Genomic DNA, 19,598 nt, shown 5'->3' with positions numbered 1-19,598 from the left:
GCTTGGCCGTGGCTCTGCATAGCAAGCTGGCCATTGCTTCCAGGAGGGAGCCGCTTGAGGTAAGCGCCGCCCGGAGCCTGCACCCCTGAGCCTCTCCCCATGTCCCAACCCCCTGCCGCAGTCCTGATCCCTCTCCCACCCTCTGAACCCCTCAATCCCAGCCTGGAGCACCCTCCTCCACCCCAAACCCCTCATTCTCAGCTCTACCCCAAAGCCTGCACCCCCAGCCGGAGCCCTCATCCTCCTCCCCGTGCCCGTGCCCAGCCCTGATCCCCCTCCTGCAGTCTGAACCTCTCAATCCCAGCCCAGAGTACCCTCCTGAACCACAAACCCCTCATCCCCAGAGTCTGCACCCCCAGCTGGAGCCCTGACCCACTCCCCCCCGACCCTACTCCCCCAGCCCGGAGCCCCCCCCCACACCCTGAACTCTTCATTTCTGGCCCTACCCCAGAGCCTGCACTCCCAAACGGAGCCCTCACCTCCTCACGCACCCCAACCCCAATTTCATGAGCATTCATGGCCCACCATACAATTTCTATTCCCAGATTTAGCTCTTGGGCCAAAAAGTTTGCCCACCCCTGTACTAGGGACTAATTCTCCACTGGCTTCTTCTAGTTTTGTGGCAGAGTAATCTCACTGAAAGCAATGCAGTCACACTGGTGTAAACTAGGGCAATGGAGAATCAGGCCCTAAATATTTATCTGTAACTACTGTGTAGTATATTTATGCAGAACCCATATTGTCATACATTTTGGTGCTGGAGCTCTTTGTTCAAATTCAGCAATCAGTGACCATGGAATAAAATACTAGAAGCACAAACTTTTTTGAATAACTTCCTCCCTTTTCTGGGACTGCTCCTAACTCTTTAATTTCAGGGTAGAGATTAAATAAACTGGGTACACGAGCGAACCTCCAGATATATTGAAAATATTCCCACCAGCCTGCAAGCACTTTGGAAGTCCACGCTTCTAGGAAGTAGCACACACCTTTCTTCATGGTTCTGCTTCCTGAATAGGAAAAGAACATGAAATAATATTACATAAGGGTTTATTTTATTATACTCACTATGACTGCGCAAACACATCCCCTCTAAATACTGTCCTTTTAATATAAAAAGATAAAGCTGTGTGCTAAAATTTAACCCCAAAGAAGTCCCTATTACGGTATATGTCTGCACAGACACGCTTTCTAGAAAAGCGCTCCTTCGTACAGCTAACAGCCTTAGATCTTCAAAACACAAGGCAGAGTGTACCTGTGCCTTTCAGAATTCTTTTTCTACTATCTCCGAGAGAGGGAACTCTTGGCTGCACATGAGCTATTAATTTTCATGCTGGGTCTTAGCATGAAACAAACAAACAAGACTCTGAAGTTTAAAAAAAAATGTTTCAACATTTCAGCATCCACTGCACTGAGCATGGACCAGGGATGTTCTTTAGTCCAGCCTTTAAATTAAAAAGGGATACTAGCCCCCATCCTTCAGTACACACAGCACCCACAACTGCCTTGAATTAGAGAGAAACTTCTGACATGGGAATATTTTAGCGTGCATTTCATGCATTCTTTGACAAGCCCATTTTGGGAGTCTTACATCCTCCACTTAAACATCTGGTATTGGTCACTGCTGGAGGCCAAATACCAGGCCAGTTGGACGGTTAGTCTGATTTGGTGGCATGGCAGTATCTATATTCCTAATGGTTTTAAATGAGGATGGTGGAGTCACAAGGTCTAACTGTTCCCTGCATTTCTCCAGTTTTACACTGATATGCCTCAGTTGAAATCTATAGGGATGAACTGGATTAAAACTGGAATAATGCAATGAAGAATCAGGCCACACAGAACACCCATCTAGCAGAAAGACAGACATTTGTGGTGTTTGATGTAAGTTAAGCACTAATTGCACTTATGTTAAACAAAAGTCTCACGATTACCAAAAAGAGAGTCGCAATGGACAACATTACCAGCCATTCTTATTATAGGCCACTCTGTGGTATTTTTGCTTATCCTATGCCTAAATAGCAGATCTTATAAGATCATTGTATTCCTCTTCTAAATCTCTAAGATTGATGTTTAAAATACATACAATGGATCAATAATCAGGTCAAACTTTACAACAAAAATTTCTGAAAAGTGGTGAGGAGTAAGGGTAGGTTTAGGTGGGGAAACATATTGGGGACTAGGAGTGGAGAATGTAGGCTAGAAGGAGAGTGAGCTGCAATCTCATTTTTTTTCTAGACGTATTTATTGCCAAACTAATATAGGGTATGTCAACAATCGGGGCAAGCTTTACAACAGAAAGTTCTGGAAACTGGTGAGGAGGAGGGGTAAACATAGGTGGCGAAACACATAGGGCAGAAAGAGTGGAGGATGTAGGTCAGAAGGAAGCACAACTGTTTTATATTTCTAAACGTGTTTATTGCCTAACTAACAGACCCAGAACCCAGCCAACGACACAAGTAATTTCTTCTCTCTCACAGAAATCTGAGGTAATGTGAGTATTTGTATAGACAAAATTAGCTTTCTTTGAAACTTCTTCTTAACTACTTAAACCATGCCTGACAGGGCAGATTAAATTATAATAAATTAAATGTCATGCAGTTAAAACAGGGATTGCACATTTGCATTGTAAATTTAATTTAGATTTCAATTCTTAGAAAACAGAGTACAAGTATTATATATTTACAGAGTTTAAGAAAAGATGCTGATCCAGGGCAAGTTAATTAATCAAAGGAAGAATTTTCTTGAGTAGATGACAATCGTGTTCCTTAAAATCTTAGATTAGATAAGGATAAATATATTCAGGTGGTAGTTCTTGCTGTGAGATGATACAACACAGCAAATTAATGGGTCAAGCACTAAATTGTCGTTCCCCTGAGGGGAAAGAAAAAGATTTTTATTCTGTCATCCTCTTTTTAGTCTTCTCATAACAAAAGAATCCGTGATTTACTATGTGTTTGGATACTCCATAATGCACCTTGTTGACAGCCACAGAAACCAAAGAGGCCAAGGACTGAGGCCCAGGTTATCAAAGGTATTTAGGTACCTAAAGATGCAGAGAGGAGCCTACTGGTATTTTCAAAAGCATTTTAGGCAGGTTAGGTGCCTAAGTCATTTTGAAATCTTTATATAACAGTAAAGAGAGTGCATGACATGATTTGTGTGTCATACAAGTACCTAGGGATTGATTTACAGCAGAAACTATAGGTCAGATATTCTAAGGAAGTTTGGAATCATTGTCAGATTTTCCAGTTTCTGAGGAAAATTAGTTTGTTATAATACAGAGAAAACAACGCATCCTGGAGACCAAAGGTAAAATCTTGGGTCCAATGAAGTCAAACTGTTACACTCTGTCTTCATATATCTGTCTTAGGTTTCAGCAATGGACTCTCTCTCAGCATCAAATGGTAGCTTTACTCTCGGCCTTTTCAAAAAGCTAAATGAATCTTTTAAAGGCAAAAACATTTTCTTTTCCTCTTGGAGTATCTCATCTGCTCTGGCCATGACTTATGTGGGTGCAAAAGGTAACACTGCAACCCAGATGGCTGAGGTAGGTTGTGAAATTTGACTATGTACTGTATATGTCTCGATATGACAAATGGTTCCTACACATGCTACAAGAACCTGATATACTACAGTATTAAACACAATATCTTTGAAGGAATGGTGACTGGAAACGCCGGGTAGATTACAGGGAATAACAAATTCACTGCAATTTTAACTAATTTCAGAGTTTCCCATCCAATTCTACCAGGAGAAAACATCTTGCTGGTAACTCTCTGTACCCCACACTGTTCAGGTACTCTGGGCCAGATCCAGTGTTCTGCTCAAAGGGAAAGCTAAAATGGAAGGTCAGGTTCTAAACTACTGGGGCAGCTCCCTGTAAAGGGGAGTTCCAGGTGGCAGCTCCTGGTCCTATTGGCTTGGGGGCTTTCCTGAGGTGAAAGGGGGCTTGGTTGATCCTGGGTAGTTGAGTGGCTCCTAGTAACTTTTCCAGGTGTCTCCTTACCTTCCCTAGGCAGAGATCTCCTTTATTTACCTTAGTTTGCCGGAATTCTCTTTAGATTGAGGTTCTCTGAATCCAACAGGTAACCCACTGAGGGGGAAAAGTCCTCTACTCACACTGAGGACCCATCATTTCTCAACACCTTCACTAGCCCCTGCATCTCACTTGCTCCCATACCTCCCAGAGTAGTGCTGCTGGTTTGCCAGATAGGAGCTGACCCAATAGTTTAGAACTTGATCTTCCATTTTAGCTTTCCCTTAAAACTCAATTTAACATTATTTTAAACATATTTCTAAGATATGAATATCAGCGTTCTGTACATAAATAAATGCCAATACTGAAAATGTGGCTTGGTTCGTCCATAGCTCTTCCATTACAGTTGTCTTACACTCACAACTGAAACCTTTTCAGTTTAGTCCTATTTCAGTCTATTTACATTTGACTGTATTTTTTAATAAAAGTGTTGCATAACCATTGTAATTTGCAGTGATCATACCTTGAATTGTGTTTTGTTGCTACTGCTACCTTTGCTTTGAGCATAAATGTATCTGATCGTTACCATTTGATGGCTCTGTGACTACACCTTCATATGGTCATTCCGTGCATTATGCAACTAAACTGCATTTGTCTTTTTAATATAGGTTGTAAACCCTTGGGGCAGCACTGAGCCTTTATATATTGTACAGCATCTAGCACATCAAGGATGCCCAATAATAAACAGAGTTTAATAATAAATGGCTGAAGCCATCATGAATTTCACATGGTCTCACCATATGTCTAGGTTAATTTCCACCTGATTCATAATAATGATCTGTTATTAAGCCAGCAATATGGCTGTGTGGTTATGACCTGGGTCTCAGTTACATTCAAATCGTCATTGAAAATCATAGATATAGTGTCCTTAGCAGGCTAAGTAGCAATTATCTTTGCTGACTAATTATAATAAATTTGAGGTTTTGACAATTAGGTCACTAGAAATCAATTTGTGTGTACATTTGTCTTAGACAGCTGTCTTCAAATATATTTACTATCTTTACAAACTCTGCTTGCAGGTGCTTCATTTTAAGAAAACTACAGGAACCAGAGGCTGTTTGCAGGTGACAAGAACTTCTCGTGGAAGGCCAAAGAAAAGAAAGACGGTATTCTTTAGAACAAAAATGTCAGAGAAACAAATCTGCTGTTCTTTGGGAATAGGAAAGTTCCAGGAATTAATCTCTTTAATCAAGATTACTAGTTTGAATCATGCTATGGGTTGTTTGTTTTCAGCCTACATCTATATTGACTCCCCCCCCCAAATTGTAGTTAATAACCAATTAAGGTTGCTTAAGTGCAAAACACACACACTCAAACCTTCAAAGGCAGGAAAGACACTTTGATTCACACTCCTGAACAGCAACTCAACACACCAGTGAGTCTGCACCTCTCCAGGGAACTCCCTTCCACCTCACACATGTACAGATGGACAACACAAACACACAATTCCTCTAACCCACATTGCAATGCAAAACCTGAACTCTGACCTCAGAGACTGGATAGCTACAGACATATCCTACAGGAATATGTGCAGTTGTAAAGGGTATGATGTGTTGCTATAAAGAGGGAAAGCATGATGTGGAAGTTAAGGCGGGAGAGGGGTATGCGACAATATATTGAGTATAGGGAAGATTTGGAAAGTGCTTGTGGAAAGGTAGGAGAATGGCCAGGTGCATGTAGTGCTGGAGAGATGGGGCAGGGGAGACGATACCCCTATTTCCCCAGCAGATGCATTCAGATTGATCTGCCTTGGTTCATTAGACCAGAGTGGGGAGCTGCCTGAGGTGTTCTGCTCCTCAGACAGCCCTAAGGACAAGCCCCTTTCCTCTCATCATTTTGGGAGTGGGTCAGGGATAGGGGTGAATGTTCTTCCTGAAGATGTCTCAAAAGCCTCTGTGCCAGCATTTTCTGCCGGTGAACCAGCTGTAATTCGTCAGCAGGGAATCCCTGGCTGCTGAACTAAGGATGGTTTGTTAGACAAAGTCTTCTGCTTTTTAAGAGAAACAGAGGCCTCTATCTCTCACCTTCTAAATTCCCTAACTTGCTCCCCTTTAATAATCCCTCAGTAATGGCACTCCGTTGCTGCTTCTAGTGCTGAGGGAAAGCTATGCCTCATCTCCACCACAGGTGTGCTCCATCAGAGATGTGATCTCCACCAGAGCTGGGTGACCCTGTGTTGAATATCACAGTCTTTACGGTGCAGGAGTAGAGCTCAAATTTTGAGTCCCACCTAAACTGCGGCTTTAAGTACTCACCTGATGATGTTTGTAAAGGTCTTACAGCAAGGGAGAAACTGATCTGCTCACTGTCCAGTGGAAACAATTAATCTGATTATAGACAATTCAGTCAAATACACAGAGTCAATAAACAGAAAAAATAGAGTAATCCCTCTCCCCCAGTAAATTCTGTCAACTGTAGTAATCTTAGGAGTTACAACATTTTAATAAAGAAATGTGATTTCCGAGTTCATTGTGTCCCTTTTAAAGGAACCCGAGGACTGCAAAAGTGAAGACATTCATTCTGAGTTCCAGGAATTAATTTCTTTAATCAACAAACCCCAAACTTCTTACTTGCTTAAAACTGCTAACAGACTGTATGAGGAACAGACTTTCCAATTCCTTAGTGTAAGTTGAATATTTTTATTAAGCTGAAGAGAAAGTTTTGAAAGATATTTATGACACTCAATACTGATCCAAATCTAAGATTATTAATAGAGCGGATTGAAAATTTTTCAAAGGAACAATTTGCCAAAGGGAAATGCTGATATGATAAAACTGAAATGTTTTGTGGGAACATATAGATTTTGTCTACATTTCTGATGAAAAATTATCAAAACTCTTAATTTCGATAAAGTCAAAATGCTTTGTTTTGACATTATCAGTTTAACTTTTATATTAGATAATATACATTTATATTATTATTTATAATTCATATTATATATAGTTGAAACAATAAAGCACTTCAACCATATTAAAATGGAAAATGTTCATGCATTCTAAGGCCAGAAGGGAACACAGTCATCATCTAGTCCGACTTCCATAGAACATCCCCAAAATAATTCCTAGATCAGATCTTTTAGAAAAACATCCAGTCCTGATTTTAAAATTGTCAGGGATGGAGAATCCACCATAAGCCTTGGCAAATTGTTCCAATGGTTAATTACTCTCACTGTTAAAAATGTACATCTTATTTCAAATCTGAATCTGTCTAGCTTCAACTTTCAGCCATTGGATTGTGTTATATCTTTCTCTGCTAGTCTGAGGAGCTCACTGTTATATATTTATTCCCTATGTAAGTATTTATAGAATGTAATCAAGTCATCTCTTAACCTTCTCTTTGTTAAACTAAGTAGATTGAACTCCTTGGGTCTACCACTACATTTTCTAATCCTTTAACCCTTTTTATGACTCTTCTCTGAACCCTCTCCAGTTTATCAACATCCTTCTTGAATTGTGGGCTCCAGAACTAGACACACAATATTCCACTTACTCTTATCATTAAATCATTTTGATATTTTCTAAAAGAATGTTTTCAGAATTATCATTTCACAGGAAATTTCAAAATTGTAACTTTTGGTTCTGATTTGGGATGAAAGGAAATTTCCCATGGAATTGAAATAGAGATTCAATCAGTTCTAATTATCAAATATACGGTACCATAGATCTTACTTTTAAATTTTATCTAGCTTCATTTGAATTACACTCTTTAGTATTGTAGTAGTTATGTTGTACAGCAATCTGAATTTTTTTACGTGATGCCAATTTGAATGTATTTTAATAGCAAATTATCTCTCCTACCTTTCAGGGATACGTAGAATTCGTTAAAAAATATTATAATGCAGAGCCACAAACGGTTAACTTTGAAAAAGCTGCAGAACAAGCCAGAAAAGAAATCAATTCCTGGGTTGAAAGCCAAACTGAGGGTAAGCTAAGGACAAACAATCACAGCTTTGCTCTTCTCCCACTATAGTTGCTGATTCCTTTTGGGTAGGTGGCTGCATTTCTACATGTGTTCTTCCTGTAGTCAGGTACTAGTGGAGCTAATGTGGAAATTGAAGAGAGAGAGGTGGACAAATGAACAGCTGAACAGCTTCTAGTGCCTGATCCAGAATTTTTTTAATTCAATGGAAAGACTCCCATTGGCTTCAATGAGTTTTGGATAAAATCCCGAAAGAAAGAAGGGAGCAGCCTATAGAACCTGATTTCCTCTAAAAAAAAAAAATCAATAGCTCCTGCAGGGCCTCTGGTCTCATGGGCCACCATGACTGCTGGAACTACAGGAGCAGGATTTATGACCATGGACTCCCTATTCCATGAGCCTGATTCTTCACAGCCTAGCCCCTTGTTTTATTTACTCCTGTGCAAATGGAGGATGCAATGGGTATAAAATGCTACCATTCTGATTTGGCAGAGTTTTACACCCACTATCAACGAGTATAAATGACTCTACAAGGGGCAAAGCAGTGGAGATTTAGGCTTTATATTTTTAAGATGCTGCATTATTTTAATTTCTTTCCATGTCACCTTGTGCCACAATAACAAAGATCGGTTTTAGAAATGGGTTTAAAGGCCAAATTAATTAAGTTTGGAAACTCACTCAGGGATCAGAGGTTCTGAGGCACATACATTCTCAATGGATAACCAAAGAGAAAGCAAGATTAGAAATAGCTACTTGCTGTACTACACTGGAATAAAAATACCATTCTTCTCCTTCTGAAAGGGAAAATCCATAATCTGTTGCCTAGAGGTGCTGTTGATCCCAACACCAAACTGGTCCTGGTTAATGCCATTTACTTCAAAGGAAAGTGGGAAAAGAGATTTCTGAATGAAAACACGTCTGAGAATCCTTTCAGATTGAGCAAGGTATGTTGCACCAATGCTAATGCTGTTGAGCAGTAAGAAATCTCCATATAGCATGATAATCTTTCACCCCCAGTTCATATTCCAACGTAAAACTAATGGTAGCTCAAAGCATGGCCTTAAATAAATAGCTGTGACAATTTTAATATTTAGTTAGTACATCTACTGCATTGTTTAAGAAAAGGTTTGAAAAATGGGTTTTAGCTTCAAGAGGAGACTGTTGGGTCCTAGGTTCATATAACATTATATGAACCTAGGACCCATATAACATAGAAACATTAGTGAATATCCTGACTGCACATTAATGTGACAGCTGCACAGCTCTATAGACTATGGTAACCTTTTCAAAAGCACCTAAAGGACTTATGAGCCTAAATCCCATTTTCAAATTGACTTAGGAGCCTAACACTCATTTAAAGTCAGTGGGACTTAGATTAAGGCTACAAAGCACCGTTGTGATAGTCTAATCTGCCCTCTTGCCTAACACAGGCCACAGGACTTCTCTGTACTAAATTCCTGCTGCAAGTCCAATAACTGTACTTGAACTACTGCATATCTTTTAGAAAAATAGCCAATCTTGTTTTTTAAATTTCCAGTGATGGAGAATCCAACACAACCCTGGCAAGTTGTTCCCATGGTTAATTACTCCCGCTATTAAATATTTGTGTTTATTTCTAGTCTGAATTTGTCTAGCTTCAACTTCCAGCCATTGGTTCTTGTTATACCTTTATTTGCTAGGTTGAAGAGCCCTATATTATCAGTTCCCCATGTAGGTGCCTATAATCTATGGTCAAGTCACCCTTAAAGTTCTCTATGATAAGTAAATAGACTAAACTCCTAAGGTCTTTCACTATAAGGCATGGTTTCCAATCTTTTAATGATTCTTGTGGCTCTTTTCTGAACCCTCTCTAATTTGTCAACATCTTCTTGAAGTGTGGACACCAGGACTACACACGCAATTCCAGTAGTGGGTTGCAGCAGCACCAAATAAAGAGATAATATAACCTCTATATTACTGCTTAATAGTCTTCTGTTGATACATCCAAGTATCACTGGAGCCCTTTTGGCCACAGCATCACACTGGGAGCTCATGATCCACCATGATCCCTAAATTCTTTTTCACCATAAGGTCCTATCCTGCAAGTATGGCCTACGTTCTTTGTTCTCAGATGTATGACCTTGCATTTGGCCAGATTAAAATGCATATTGTTTGTCTGTGCCCAGTTTACCAAGCAATCCAGATAGGTCTGTATCAATAACCTATCCTCTTTGTTATATACCATTCCCCCAATCTTTGTGTCATCTCCTAACTTCATCAGAAATTATTTATGTTTTTTTCCCAGTCATTGATATAAATGTTTAATACCATAGAGCAAGAACTGATCCCTATGGGACCCCTCTAGAAACACAACTGCTCATTGATGATTCAGTTTATACTTCCATTTTGAGACCTATCATATAAAGAGTTTTAATCCATTTAATGAGGGCCATGTTGATTTTATATTGTTCTAGTTTATTAATCAAGATGTCATGCAGTATTACTTAAAAGTGTACAGAAATCTATTGTATCCACTCCATTATTTTATCCACCACACTTGTAATCTCATCAAAAAAGACAGTAAGTTAGTTTGACAGGATCTATTTCCAACAAACCCATGTTGATTGGCATTAGTTGTATTTCCCTCATTTGCTTCTTTCTTAAACAAATCCAGTATCAGCCCTTCCGTTACTTCGCCCAGTACTGAGGGCAAGCTGACAAGCCTATAGTTACCCAGGGTCATCCTATTTACTCTTTTTTAATATCAGCACAACATTTACTTTCTTCCAGACCTCTGGAACTTCCCCCAAGTTCCAAAATTTATTAAAAATCAACATTAATGGTCCACAATCTTCCCAGACAGCTCTTTTAAAACTTTTGGGTGCAAGTTCTATGGACCCCCTGATTTATAAATGTCTAACTTTAGTGGCTGCTGTTTAACATTGTCCTTAGTTACTGTTGGAGTAGAAAGTATTTCATCATATGATATGAATATATCATGTTTTTTTCCCAAATACAAAACAGAAGTATTTAACACTTCTGTCTTTTCCGCATTACTACTGACAATTCTACCATGTCCATATAGTAAAGGGTAAATACCATTGCAAGAATTCCTTTTTTTTCTTAATATACTTAAACTCCTTTTTTATTGTCTTTAACTCTGATGGTCATAGTTTTCTTTGTGCCCTTTGCCTTCCTTTATCAATTTTCTACACTCTATAGCTTCTAATATATATTCATTGTCCCAACTTTCTCTTGTTTATATATAGATAGGTGCTTTCACTTTTACAAAAAGAAAAGGAGTACTTGTGGCACCTTAGAGACTAACAAATTTATTAGAGCATAAGCTTTCGTGAGCTACAGCTCACTTCATCGGATGCATTTGGTGGAAAAAACAGAGGAGAGATTTATATACATACACACAGAGAACATGAAACAATGGGTTTATCATACACACTGTAAGGAGAGGTTTCAGAGTAGCAGCCGTGTTAGTCTGTATTTGCAAAAAGAAAAGGAGTACTTGTGGCACCTTAAAGACTAACAAATTTATTAGAGCATAAGCTTTCGTGAGCTACAGCATCCGATGAAGTGAGCTGTAGCTCACGAAAGCTTATGCTCTAATAAATTTGTTAGTCTTTAAGGTGCCACAAGTACTCCTTTTCTTTTTACTGTAAGGAGAGTGATCACTTAAGATAAGCCATCAGCAGCAGCAGGGGGGGGGGGAAGGAGGAAAACCTTTCATGGTGACAAGCAAGGTAGGCTAATTCCAGCAGTTAACAAGAATATCAGAGGAACAGTGGGGGGTGGGGTGGGGGGGAGAAATACCATGGGGAAATAGTTTTACTTTGTGTAATGACTCATCCATTCCCAGTCTCTATTCAAGCCTAAGTTAATTGTATCCAGTTTGCAAATTAATTCCAATTCAGCAGTCTCTCGTTGGAGTCTGTTTTTGAAGCATTTTTGTTGAAGGATAGCCACTCTTAGGTCTGTGATCGAGTGACCAGAGAGATTGAAGTGTTCTCCAACTGGTTTTTGAATGTTATAATTCTTGACGTCTGATTTGTGTCCATTCATTCTTTTACGTAGAGACTGTCCAGTTTGGCCAATGTACATGGCAGAGGGGCATTGCTGGCACATGATGGCATATATCACATTGGTAGATGCGCAGGTGAACGAGCCTCTGATAGTGTGGCTGATGTGATTAGGCCCTATGATGGTATCCCATGAATAGATATATGGACAGAGTTGGCAACGGGCTTTGTTGCAAGGATAGGTTCCTGGGTTAGTGGTTCTGTTGTGTGGTGTGTGGTTGCTGGAGAGTATTTGCTTCAGATTGGGGGGCTGTCTGTAAGCAAGGACTGGCCTGTCTCCCAAGATCTGTGAGAGTGATGGGTCGTCCTTCAGGATAGGTTGTAGATCCTTGATGATGCGTTGGAGAGGTTTTAGTTGAGGGCTGAAGGTGATGGCTAGTGGCGTTCTGTTATTTTCTTTGTTGGGCCTGTCCTGTAGTAGGTGACTTCTGGGTACTCTTCTGGCTCTGTCAATCTGTTTCTTCACTTGAGCAGGTGGGTATTGTAGTTGTAGGAATGCATGATAGAGATCACTTTTACACTAAGTCAAACTAGTTTTCTAACAAACGCACCCATATTATTTGACTGTAGGGTTGTGGCTTTTCAGTATATAGAAAAATGTTCTCAAACAGTTCCCTAAGTCGCTTCTGAAAATGAGATTCAGGCTTCTAAGTAAGTTAGGCATTGAAACGCTGAGTGGAGCAACACCTCAATACTTTAAAAACTGGTCCTCAAATACTATAGTGATGGGTGAAGTCTACAGATCTGGATATTTCAATGATACAGTTTTAAACAAATGTGGGCTTAATTTCAACCATCATGGAGGGATTTAAAAGTTTGTGTGGGAACCAAGCAAAATGTCAGGAAAAACCTGACAGTCCTGTCTGGCTTTCACAGTAAGATTCTGGGTTCCTTCACACCTGAAACTCAAACTGAAACTCAGGAGTTGCAAACACATAGGAAGTGAAATTGTAAAGGACTTCATGAAACTCCTGCAAACCAAAATTACTAACTTTCTCATGCAGCTAAATATAGCACACACACCATTTGCACAGCACTGCTCCATAACTGAAACTAAGTGATCTTCCTGAATCCATGAAACTTTACAAACACTGAGTTTTTGTATTTATTATCCATTATCCAAATTAATATCTGTAGAATCCACTCTACAGCTGCTACTACTAAGCCACCAGAGAGTCAGCCAAAGGCAACATTATTCTGTTCTGCCAAGGTGGAGAAGAGACCAAAGCAGCCCCTGCATGCAGTGACATTTCTCCTTGTACTTAGAAGTTCCCCAGAATTTTCAGTGTTGGGAGCTGTGAGTCTCCCCCTGCTCTGTCTCCTCAAAAGTCTTCCCTGTAATAGGAACAATTGTCAGGAAACTCATTGAGGTGATCTTTGCAGAATTTTCCGGTTCCTTTGTCCCATCTTCTGTGAGTTATTACAAATGTACTGGGGAAGAGTAGAAGATGAGTCCAGGTCACAGAAAACAGTGCTTTGAGAGAAACAACAGGACAATTAATATTTTCTCATGAAAGGAGCCCTGTTAAACCATGCAATCAACTTTGGTTCATAAAACTGTATTCAAACTTTCATTCTTACATCATCTAAAGCAAGTCATAAATATTTACTGCTAACCCGTATGTTTCAAAGAAAGAAGAAGTAATATTTATTTTCTTATGGAGATATATAATTTCACAGACCAAGACTAAACCCGTGCAGATGATGTTTCTGAAAGATACATTTCCAATATGCTACTTGGAAACAATGAAGGTCAAAATTGTTGAGCTTCCATATGTCAATAATGACCTCAGCATGCTCATCCTATTACCAGATGATATTGAGGATAAATCTACTGGTCTGGAACAGGTAAAATCATTATACCATATTTCTGGTCGACGAAAGTGGAATTCAATGTTTCTTCAGTGTGAGACAGCTACGGGATAATGCTCAGCATAAGTTTAGCAACATCCTGTACATTAATGCATACAGCTATAGACAAATGTATGGCATACAAGTGCCTTTTTGTGAGCAGGATAAGAACTGGGAAGTGAAACTGAGCAGTTCTGACGACAACACCATCTAAGGTACAACGTTAAGAAGTATCATTGGCATGATGTATTATTATCTAGATGAAGCCCAAAAGAGTGCAAGGAATTTTCCAGAACAAACAGACCAGGTCTGTGTCCCAGAATAGCTTACAGCCTAGTTTCAGATGTGATGCAATGAGAGAGTAACAAACCATAAGGAAGTAGGAGGTTTGTAGCAGGGGGATAATTGGTTTCATTATGTGCATGTTTTGTGGATTTCATAAAGTTATATGTGTATTTAGGTTTCAGAGTAGCAGCCATGTTAGTCTGTATTCGCAAAAAGAAAAGCAGTACTTGTGGCACCTTAGAGATTAACAAATTTATTAGAGCATAAGCTTTCGTGAGCTGAGTTGTAGCTCACGAAAGCTTATGCTCTAATAAATTTGTTAGTCTCTAAAGTGCCACAAGTACTGCTTTTCTTTACGTGTATTTAGGGAATACATGATTCTCTAGTGAGATATGCAGGATTTTCAGAATTCTGTTGGGATAGCTGCATTACTCTTGAGTGGGAAGTGTCGTACTTGCTATACATTAGGTGGTGATTCTCCTAAACAAAAATTCCATACTGGTTATTGAAGCCAGTTCTTTTGTCCCGTTTCTGTTGCCTGGGTAGCACAAAGTGGACCACAATCTGACTCTCTGGCCCCTTGCAGTTAATGCTCTTCCAAGAGCTGTAGTCCTTTTCCCTGTTTTCTGTGCTCTCTTTTTCTAGTGAAATAATTAATTAGTAACCCACCTCGCAAGGGACTAAGCTCCTCACCGCAGATGCTGAGTGCCTCCAACTCAATGGGAACCGATCTTAACAATATGAAAAATCTGATGCTCCATTTGCAAACACATCAGGACAAGGATTATGTCCTCTTACTTGTCTGCAAGACCCTGTGAACACCAATCATATATAGTTGCAATGGGAGAAGTCTTCCTTGCATGCACATGTATATGTTCTATTAACATTAACAAGAGCTCTATATGTGCATAAGGGAACATTCCCATGTACATTTAAATAGAAAAAACAAGGAACTCCTCTATGGACCCAATCCTGCATGTAAGGTCACCTCCAATTTAGATAAATGGGAGCGTACGTCAATTAGCACCTTGCAGGATCAAACCCTATTTGCATGTAGCACATCCTATAATAATGGCAATAACCATAGGGGGCAGCTATGCATGTTTCATGCCTTTATGAGCTTTACTCACTTACTCATGATTTCATTTTTGCACTTTAATTGTCTAATTCCCTCTCTTTCTTAACTCACTGTAGCTAGAGAGGGAATTGACCTATGAGAAATTATCCAAGTGGACCAGCGCAGAAATGATGAAGACGACTGAAGTGGAGTTGTTTCTGCCCAGGATCAAGCTGGAAGAGACCTATAACCTCAAGTCCACTTTGAGCAGCATGGGGATGAAAGATGCCTTCACTCCGGACCAAGCTGACTTCACAGGAATGTCTGAGCAAAAGGATCTGTTTTTGTCGCAAGTTTTTCACAAGTCCTTTGTTGAGGTCAATGAAGAAGGCACTGAGGCTGCAGCTGCCAGTGCAGTCGTTGTAACAGTGAGAGCATCTGTAAATGCTGTAAGATTTAAGGCAGATCACCCTTTCCTCTTCTTCATAAGGCACAACAAAACCAAGAGCATCCTCTTCTTTGGCAGATTCTGCTCCCCTTAGAATGTGTTACTTTCTACTACCACATAGCATCATGTGTTCACCATGAAACTGGGAAATACAAATTGAAGCCTGATATTCAACGCATAGGTCTAGTTTGCGCTTTTAGTTAGAGCTCTGAGCATGAGCTGCCTCTGTCAGGAGTAGCCTCAGAAGTAATTGTGCCTCAGACACACACTGAAGCACATTTTCTCCTGTGCTCCTCTGCTGCACTTAGGGGACAGTAAGCTACTGCAGTCCATTATAGAATGCAGCATACTACTCACTGCACTGAGCCTGCTCTCCTGGCTAGTGTTATGGGGGCCAGAGTCATGGCTCTGTAGCCTCTGTCCCTCCCCACCCACTTGTTCACAAGACAGGAGAATGCACCTGGCGTTCAGGCCATGACCTTATCCCCATGCCTGCAGACAAGATGGGGGCAGGTCTAAAGCAGACATGCAGAATGATTTTGGTGGGTGAGAGGCTCTTAATCTCTGCTACTGTTGCCCATGGACACATTAGACCCTACTACAGTCAAGTGCTTAATAATTAACTCTCTTATTCACAGGTATTGCAGGTCTGTATACAAAGCGTAATTGAAAACACAGTAAGTCCTGTTTGCAAATCCCAAGCACAAAGCCAGTTAATGATAGTCAACATTAACTCTGAATTTCGTATTTTCGTATCGTGCCTTGAGTTGTATTTATGAAGTTTTTTCCATCCAAAATATATTTTCTTTTGTTCTTTCAGAGTGTTAAAATAGAAATTTAACCTCCTCACATTCTGTCCACAACATTCTATTTGGAACTAGGCCATTCTGTCTACATGACAGATGCTGGACCATTTAAGAGTCAGTCTGCTGGACATACATTGTACATTCATAAGTGCTAAAAGACTTGTTAAATCAGTAACAACACTGCTCATAGAAACACAGGAAAATCAACATTAGGCCAAATCTTCCCCCCATTGATTTCATTAGGACTGTGATCTTGCTGACTGAAATGTTATCACATAGAACGTGATGAGTTTGTTAGAGATCTTATTGTCTGACATGTAATAAACTTGGAAGTGTACAAAAACGTTAACTATCTTCAGTCTAAATTTTCACTTTGAAAATTATCGTAATTTCATAAAATCTAAGGCAAAAGCATGTGAAATTCAGTGCTCCCTAGAGGCTCTTTAAACTAAACATTTATATTTACTAAGACCATACTTTACCTCCCTAAGGGCCCAATTCAGTTTTTACTGATGTCAAAGGAAGGACTCGGCTGAGGCACTAAACATTCTGCCAATGCTCTCTGACAATGTTGGCACAGAATCAGTGAACTGTCCTAGCCTCCCCCGCCAGTGAATTTATTAACTTACTGTTTTTAGAGGGCTATGTAGGTGTGTCATGTTGCTCATACTAATAATTCTTCCTGTGCCTCATCTTTTGAAAATGTTTGTAAATTAGATTGTCCAACAGATCTGATGAGGACAACTGATATGAAAACTTTCATCAGCATGCCTCCTATCTGACTATAATGCTTATCGACATATGATCTAACACCTGCAGCATTCTAACAACAGTAATGTTAATGTAATTACTGGTTGTAATTTTCACCCATTCCTAGATACCTGTATCAATAATAAGGTACAAAAATAGGCTTTCATTTCAAGAATGCAGTTTAGCAAAGATATTCCTGTTATTTACACAAATTCTAATGTGCTTTTAGCTGATATTTTACTCCATAACTCTAGTGTATGACTTGCACTTAGAGCAATAAAAAAAAGATGAGATTATGTTTCTACAATTCAAATTGATGATTTAGCTGATTATGGACAGTGGGGGCTTTTGGGGGGCTGGGGGAGTTGTCAGTATTGTTTTGTTAAGCTATAATATTCTAAGCATTCTTAATAGTCACTGTATGTTTTCATTGTTATCATTCCAAAATGATAGTCATTTAACTAGGGTTGATTATGCCCAGTGCTTAATTTGTAATGAAAGAGGTGCCGGGGCTCATGCAATTTTTTTTTTTTTTTGCATACGTAATCGCTGCAGTAAGCCTAAAGATGCCAGAGCGATGAACTGTCAAACCTAGAGGTGCCGGGCTCAACCCTGGCACAAATTAAGCACTGATTACGCTTAGCTGAGACTTTTAAAAATACCATTGTCTTTGTATGCATTAGGCTGCACAATGATGTTTAAAATCATGTTATTTGAAATGTTTGCTAACACACTTGCCAAACGCATCTCCTTTTCCTAGTCTAGACAGGGCCTTAGTGACTTGCTTCTATGAATCTGCCAGGAACAGCATGTATTAAATTTAACCCTAACAGAACTCAAACCAGCAGAGAAGGCAGTATGTGCAAGCTTCCCTGAACATAACTAGCTCACTAATACAAAAGAAAAATACTTAAAAACTTTTTTCTGTATGTACCCAAATACATATATATAAATATAGATTCAGACAACAAACCTAATTCATGTACGCTGAAGTCAATGAATTTGAATTCTATTACTGCAGGGCTGTTTGGCCCAGATTAAATGCTGAAAATTGTTTGTTTTGTGCCAGCTGCTTGTGACACCACTGGTCCTGAGTTTTATTTGTTCAGCTGCTTAACAAGCCTGTTTTCACAGTACAGCTGTACTAGAGTCACAGATGCTGACCAGAACTATCTGTTTAAGCCAGCAGGGTTTAATGCTGCCTGAAAGAAATACTGTAAAATTGATTATACCCAAACAAAAGTTAATAAATCTTACTTTTCTAGACGAGTGTACACGTCCACATAAAATATCATAATGAACCACTTGAGCACCTCCCTCACAAGTGAAAAATATTCTCTATGTACAAAAAGAAAAGGAGGACTTGTGGCACCTTAGAGACTAACAAATTTATTAGAGCATAAGCTTTCGCGAGCTACAGCTCACTTCATCGGATGCATTTGGTGGAAAATTTTTGCCAATACAGACTAACACGGCTGCTACTCTGAAACCTCTCTATGTAGAGTTCACGCAATATACATTTGCAGCCAAACCTGACAGTACAGTCCCCTTTCCGCTCCTAGTCCATACAAACGAAAATAGATTTTCTTTTCCACCCGCATCACTCTCCTTCAGTTTTAAGGCGTAATAAATAATTATTAATTTGCAAACTGGATACAATTAACTTAGGCTTGAATAGAGACTGGGAATGGATGAGTCATTACACAAAGTAAAACTATTTCCCCATGTTTCAGAGTAGCAGCCGTGTTAGTCTGTATTCGCAAAAAGAAAAGGAGTACTTGTGGCACCTTAGAGACTAACAAATTTATTAGAGCATAAGCTTTCGTGAGCTACAGCTCACTTCATCCGATGCATCCGATGAAGTGAGCTGTAGCTCACGAAAGCTTATGCTCTAATAAATTTGTTAGTCTCTAAGGTGCCACAAGTACTCCTTTTCTATTTCCCCATGGTATTTCTCCCCCACCCCCCACTGTTCTTCTGATATTCTTGTTAACTGCTGGAATTAGCCTACCTTGCTTGTCACCATGAAAGGTTTTCCTCCTTCCCCCTCCCCCCCCCCCCCCCCGCTGCTGGTGTTGGCTTATCTTAAGTGATCACTCTCCTTACAGTAAAAAGAAAAGGAGTACCCGTGGCACCTTAGAGACTAACAAATTTATTAGAGCATAAGCTTTCGTGGGAAGTGAGCTGTAGCTCACGAAAGGTTATGCTCTAATAAATTTGTTAGTCTCTAAGGTGCCACAAGTACTCCTTTTCTTTTTGCGAATACAGACTAACACAGCTGCTACTCTGAAACCTCTCCTTACAGTGTGTATGATAAACCTATTGTTTCATGTTCTCTGTGTATATAAATCTCCCCACTGTATTTTCCACTAAATGCATC

General features: G+C 39.6%; 1 protein-coding gene and 2 long non-coding RNA genes across 6 annotated transcripts; 1 reads left to right on the top strand and 2 right to left on the bottom strand.

The window, feature by feature from the left end:
- Positions 1-1,704: 1,704 nt before the first annotated feature.
- Positions 1,705-18,112, top strand: LOC119850507 (serpin B10-like). 4 transcript variants are annotated; one of them, XM_038388603.2, is made up of 8 exons: positions 2,291-2,483; positions 3,368-3,544; positions 5,053-5,139; positions 6,520-6,657; positions 7,838-7,955; positions 8,753-8,895; positions 13,702-13,869; positions 15,352-18,112. In XM_038388603.2, exons 2-8 carry the CDS (start codon positions 3,377-3,379, stop codon positions 15,754-15,756), a joined length of 1,227 nt encoding a protein of 408 aa, XP_038244531.1. In that variant the 5' UTR covers positions 2,291-2,483; positions 3,368-3,376; the 3' UTR covers positions 15,757-18,112. The 4 variants fall into 4 exon arrangements, with proteins under 4 accessions (XP_043364341.1, XP_038244531.1, XP_043364339.1 ...); XM_043508404.1 differs by having other exon boundaries at positions 2,334-2,483; positions 5,053-5,097; XM_038388604.2 differs by having other exon boundaries at positions 2,397-2,488.
- LOC122458788 lies at positions 13,114-15,352 on the bottom strand. The gene is made up of 2 exons (XR_006279056.1): positions 14,827-15,352; positions 13,114-13,495 (listed from the first exon to the last, which is right to left on the bottom strand). It is a non-coding gene; the product is annotated as an uncharacterized LOC122458788 (long non-coding RNA).
- LOC122458789 lies at positions 17,442-18,559 on the bottom strand. Its single transcript, XR_006279057.1, has 2 exons — positions 17,810-18,559; positions 17,442-17,778 (listed from the first exon to the last, which is right to left on the bottom strand). It is a non-coding gene; the product is annotated as an uncharacterized LOC122458789 (long non-coding RNA).
- Between the last annotated feature and the right edge of the window lie 1,039 nt (positions 18,560-19,598).

The sequence above is a fragment of the Dermochelys coriacea genome, chromosome 2 (genome assembly GCF_009764565.3).
Source record: "Dermochelys coriacea isolate rDerCor1 chromosome 2, rDerCor1.pri.v4, whole genome shotgun sequence".
Taxonomy (NCBI): domain Eukaryota; kingdom Metazoa; phylum Chordata; order Testudines; family Dermochelyidae; genus Dermochelys; species Dermochelys coriacea.
This window is presented reverse-complemented; position numbering and strand designations above follow the sequence as displayed.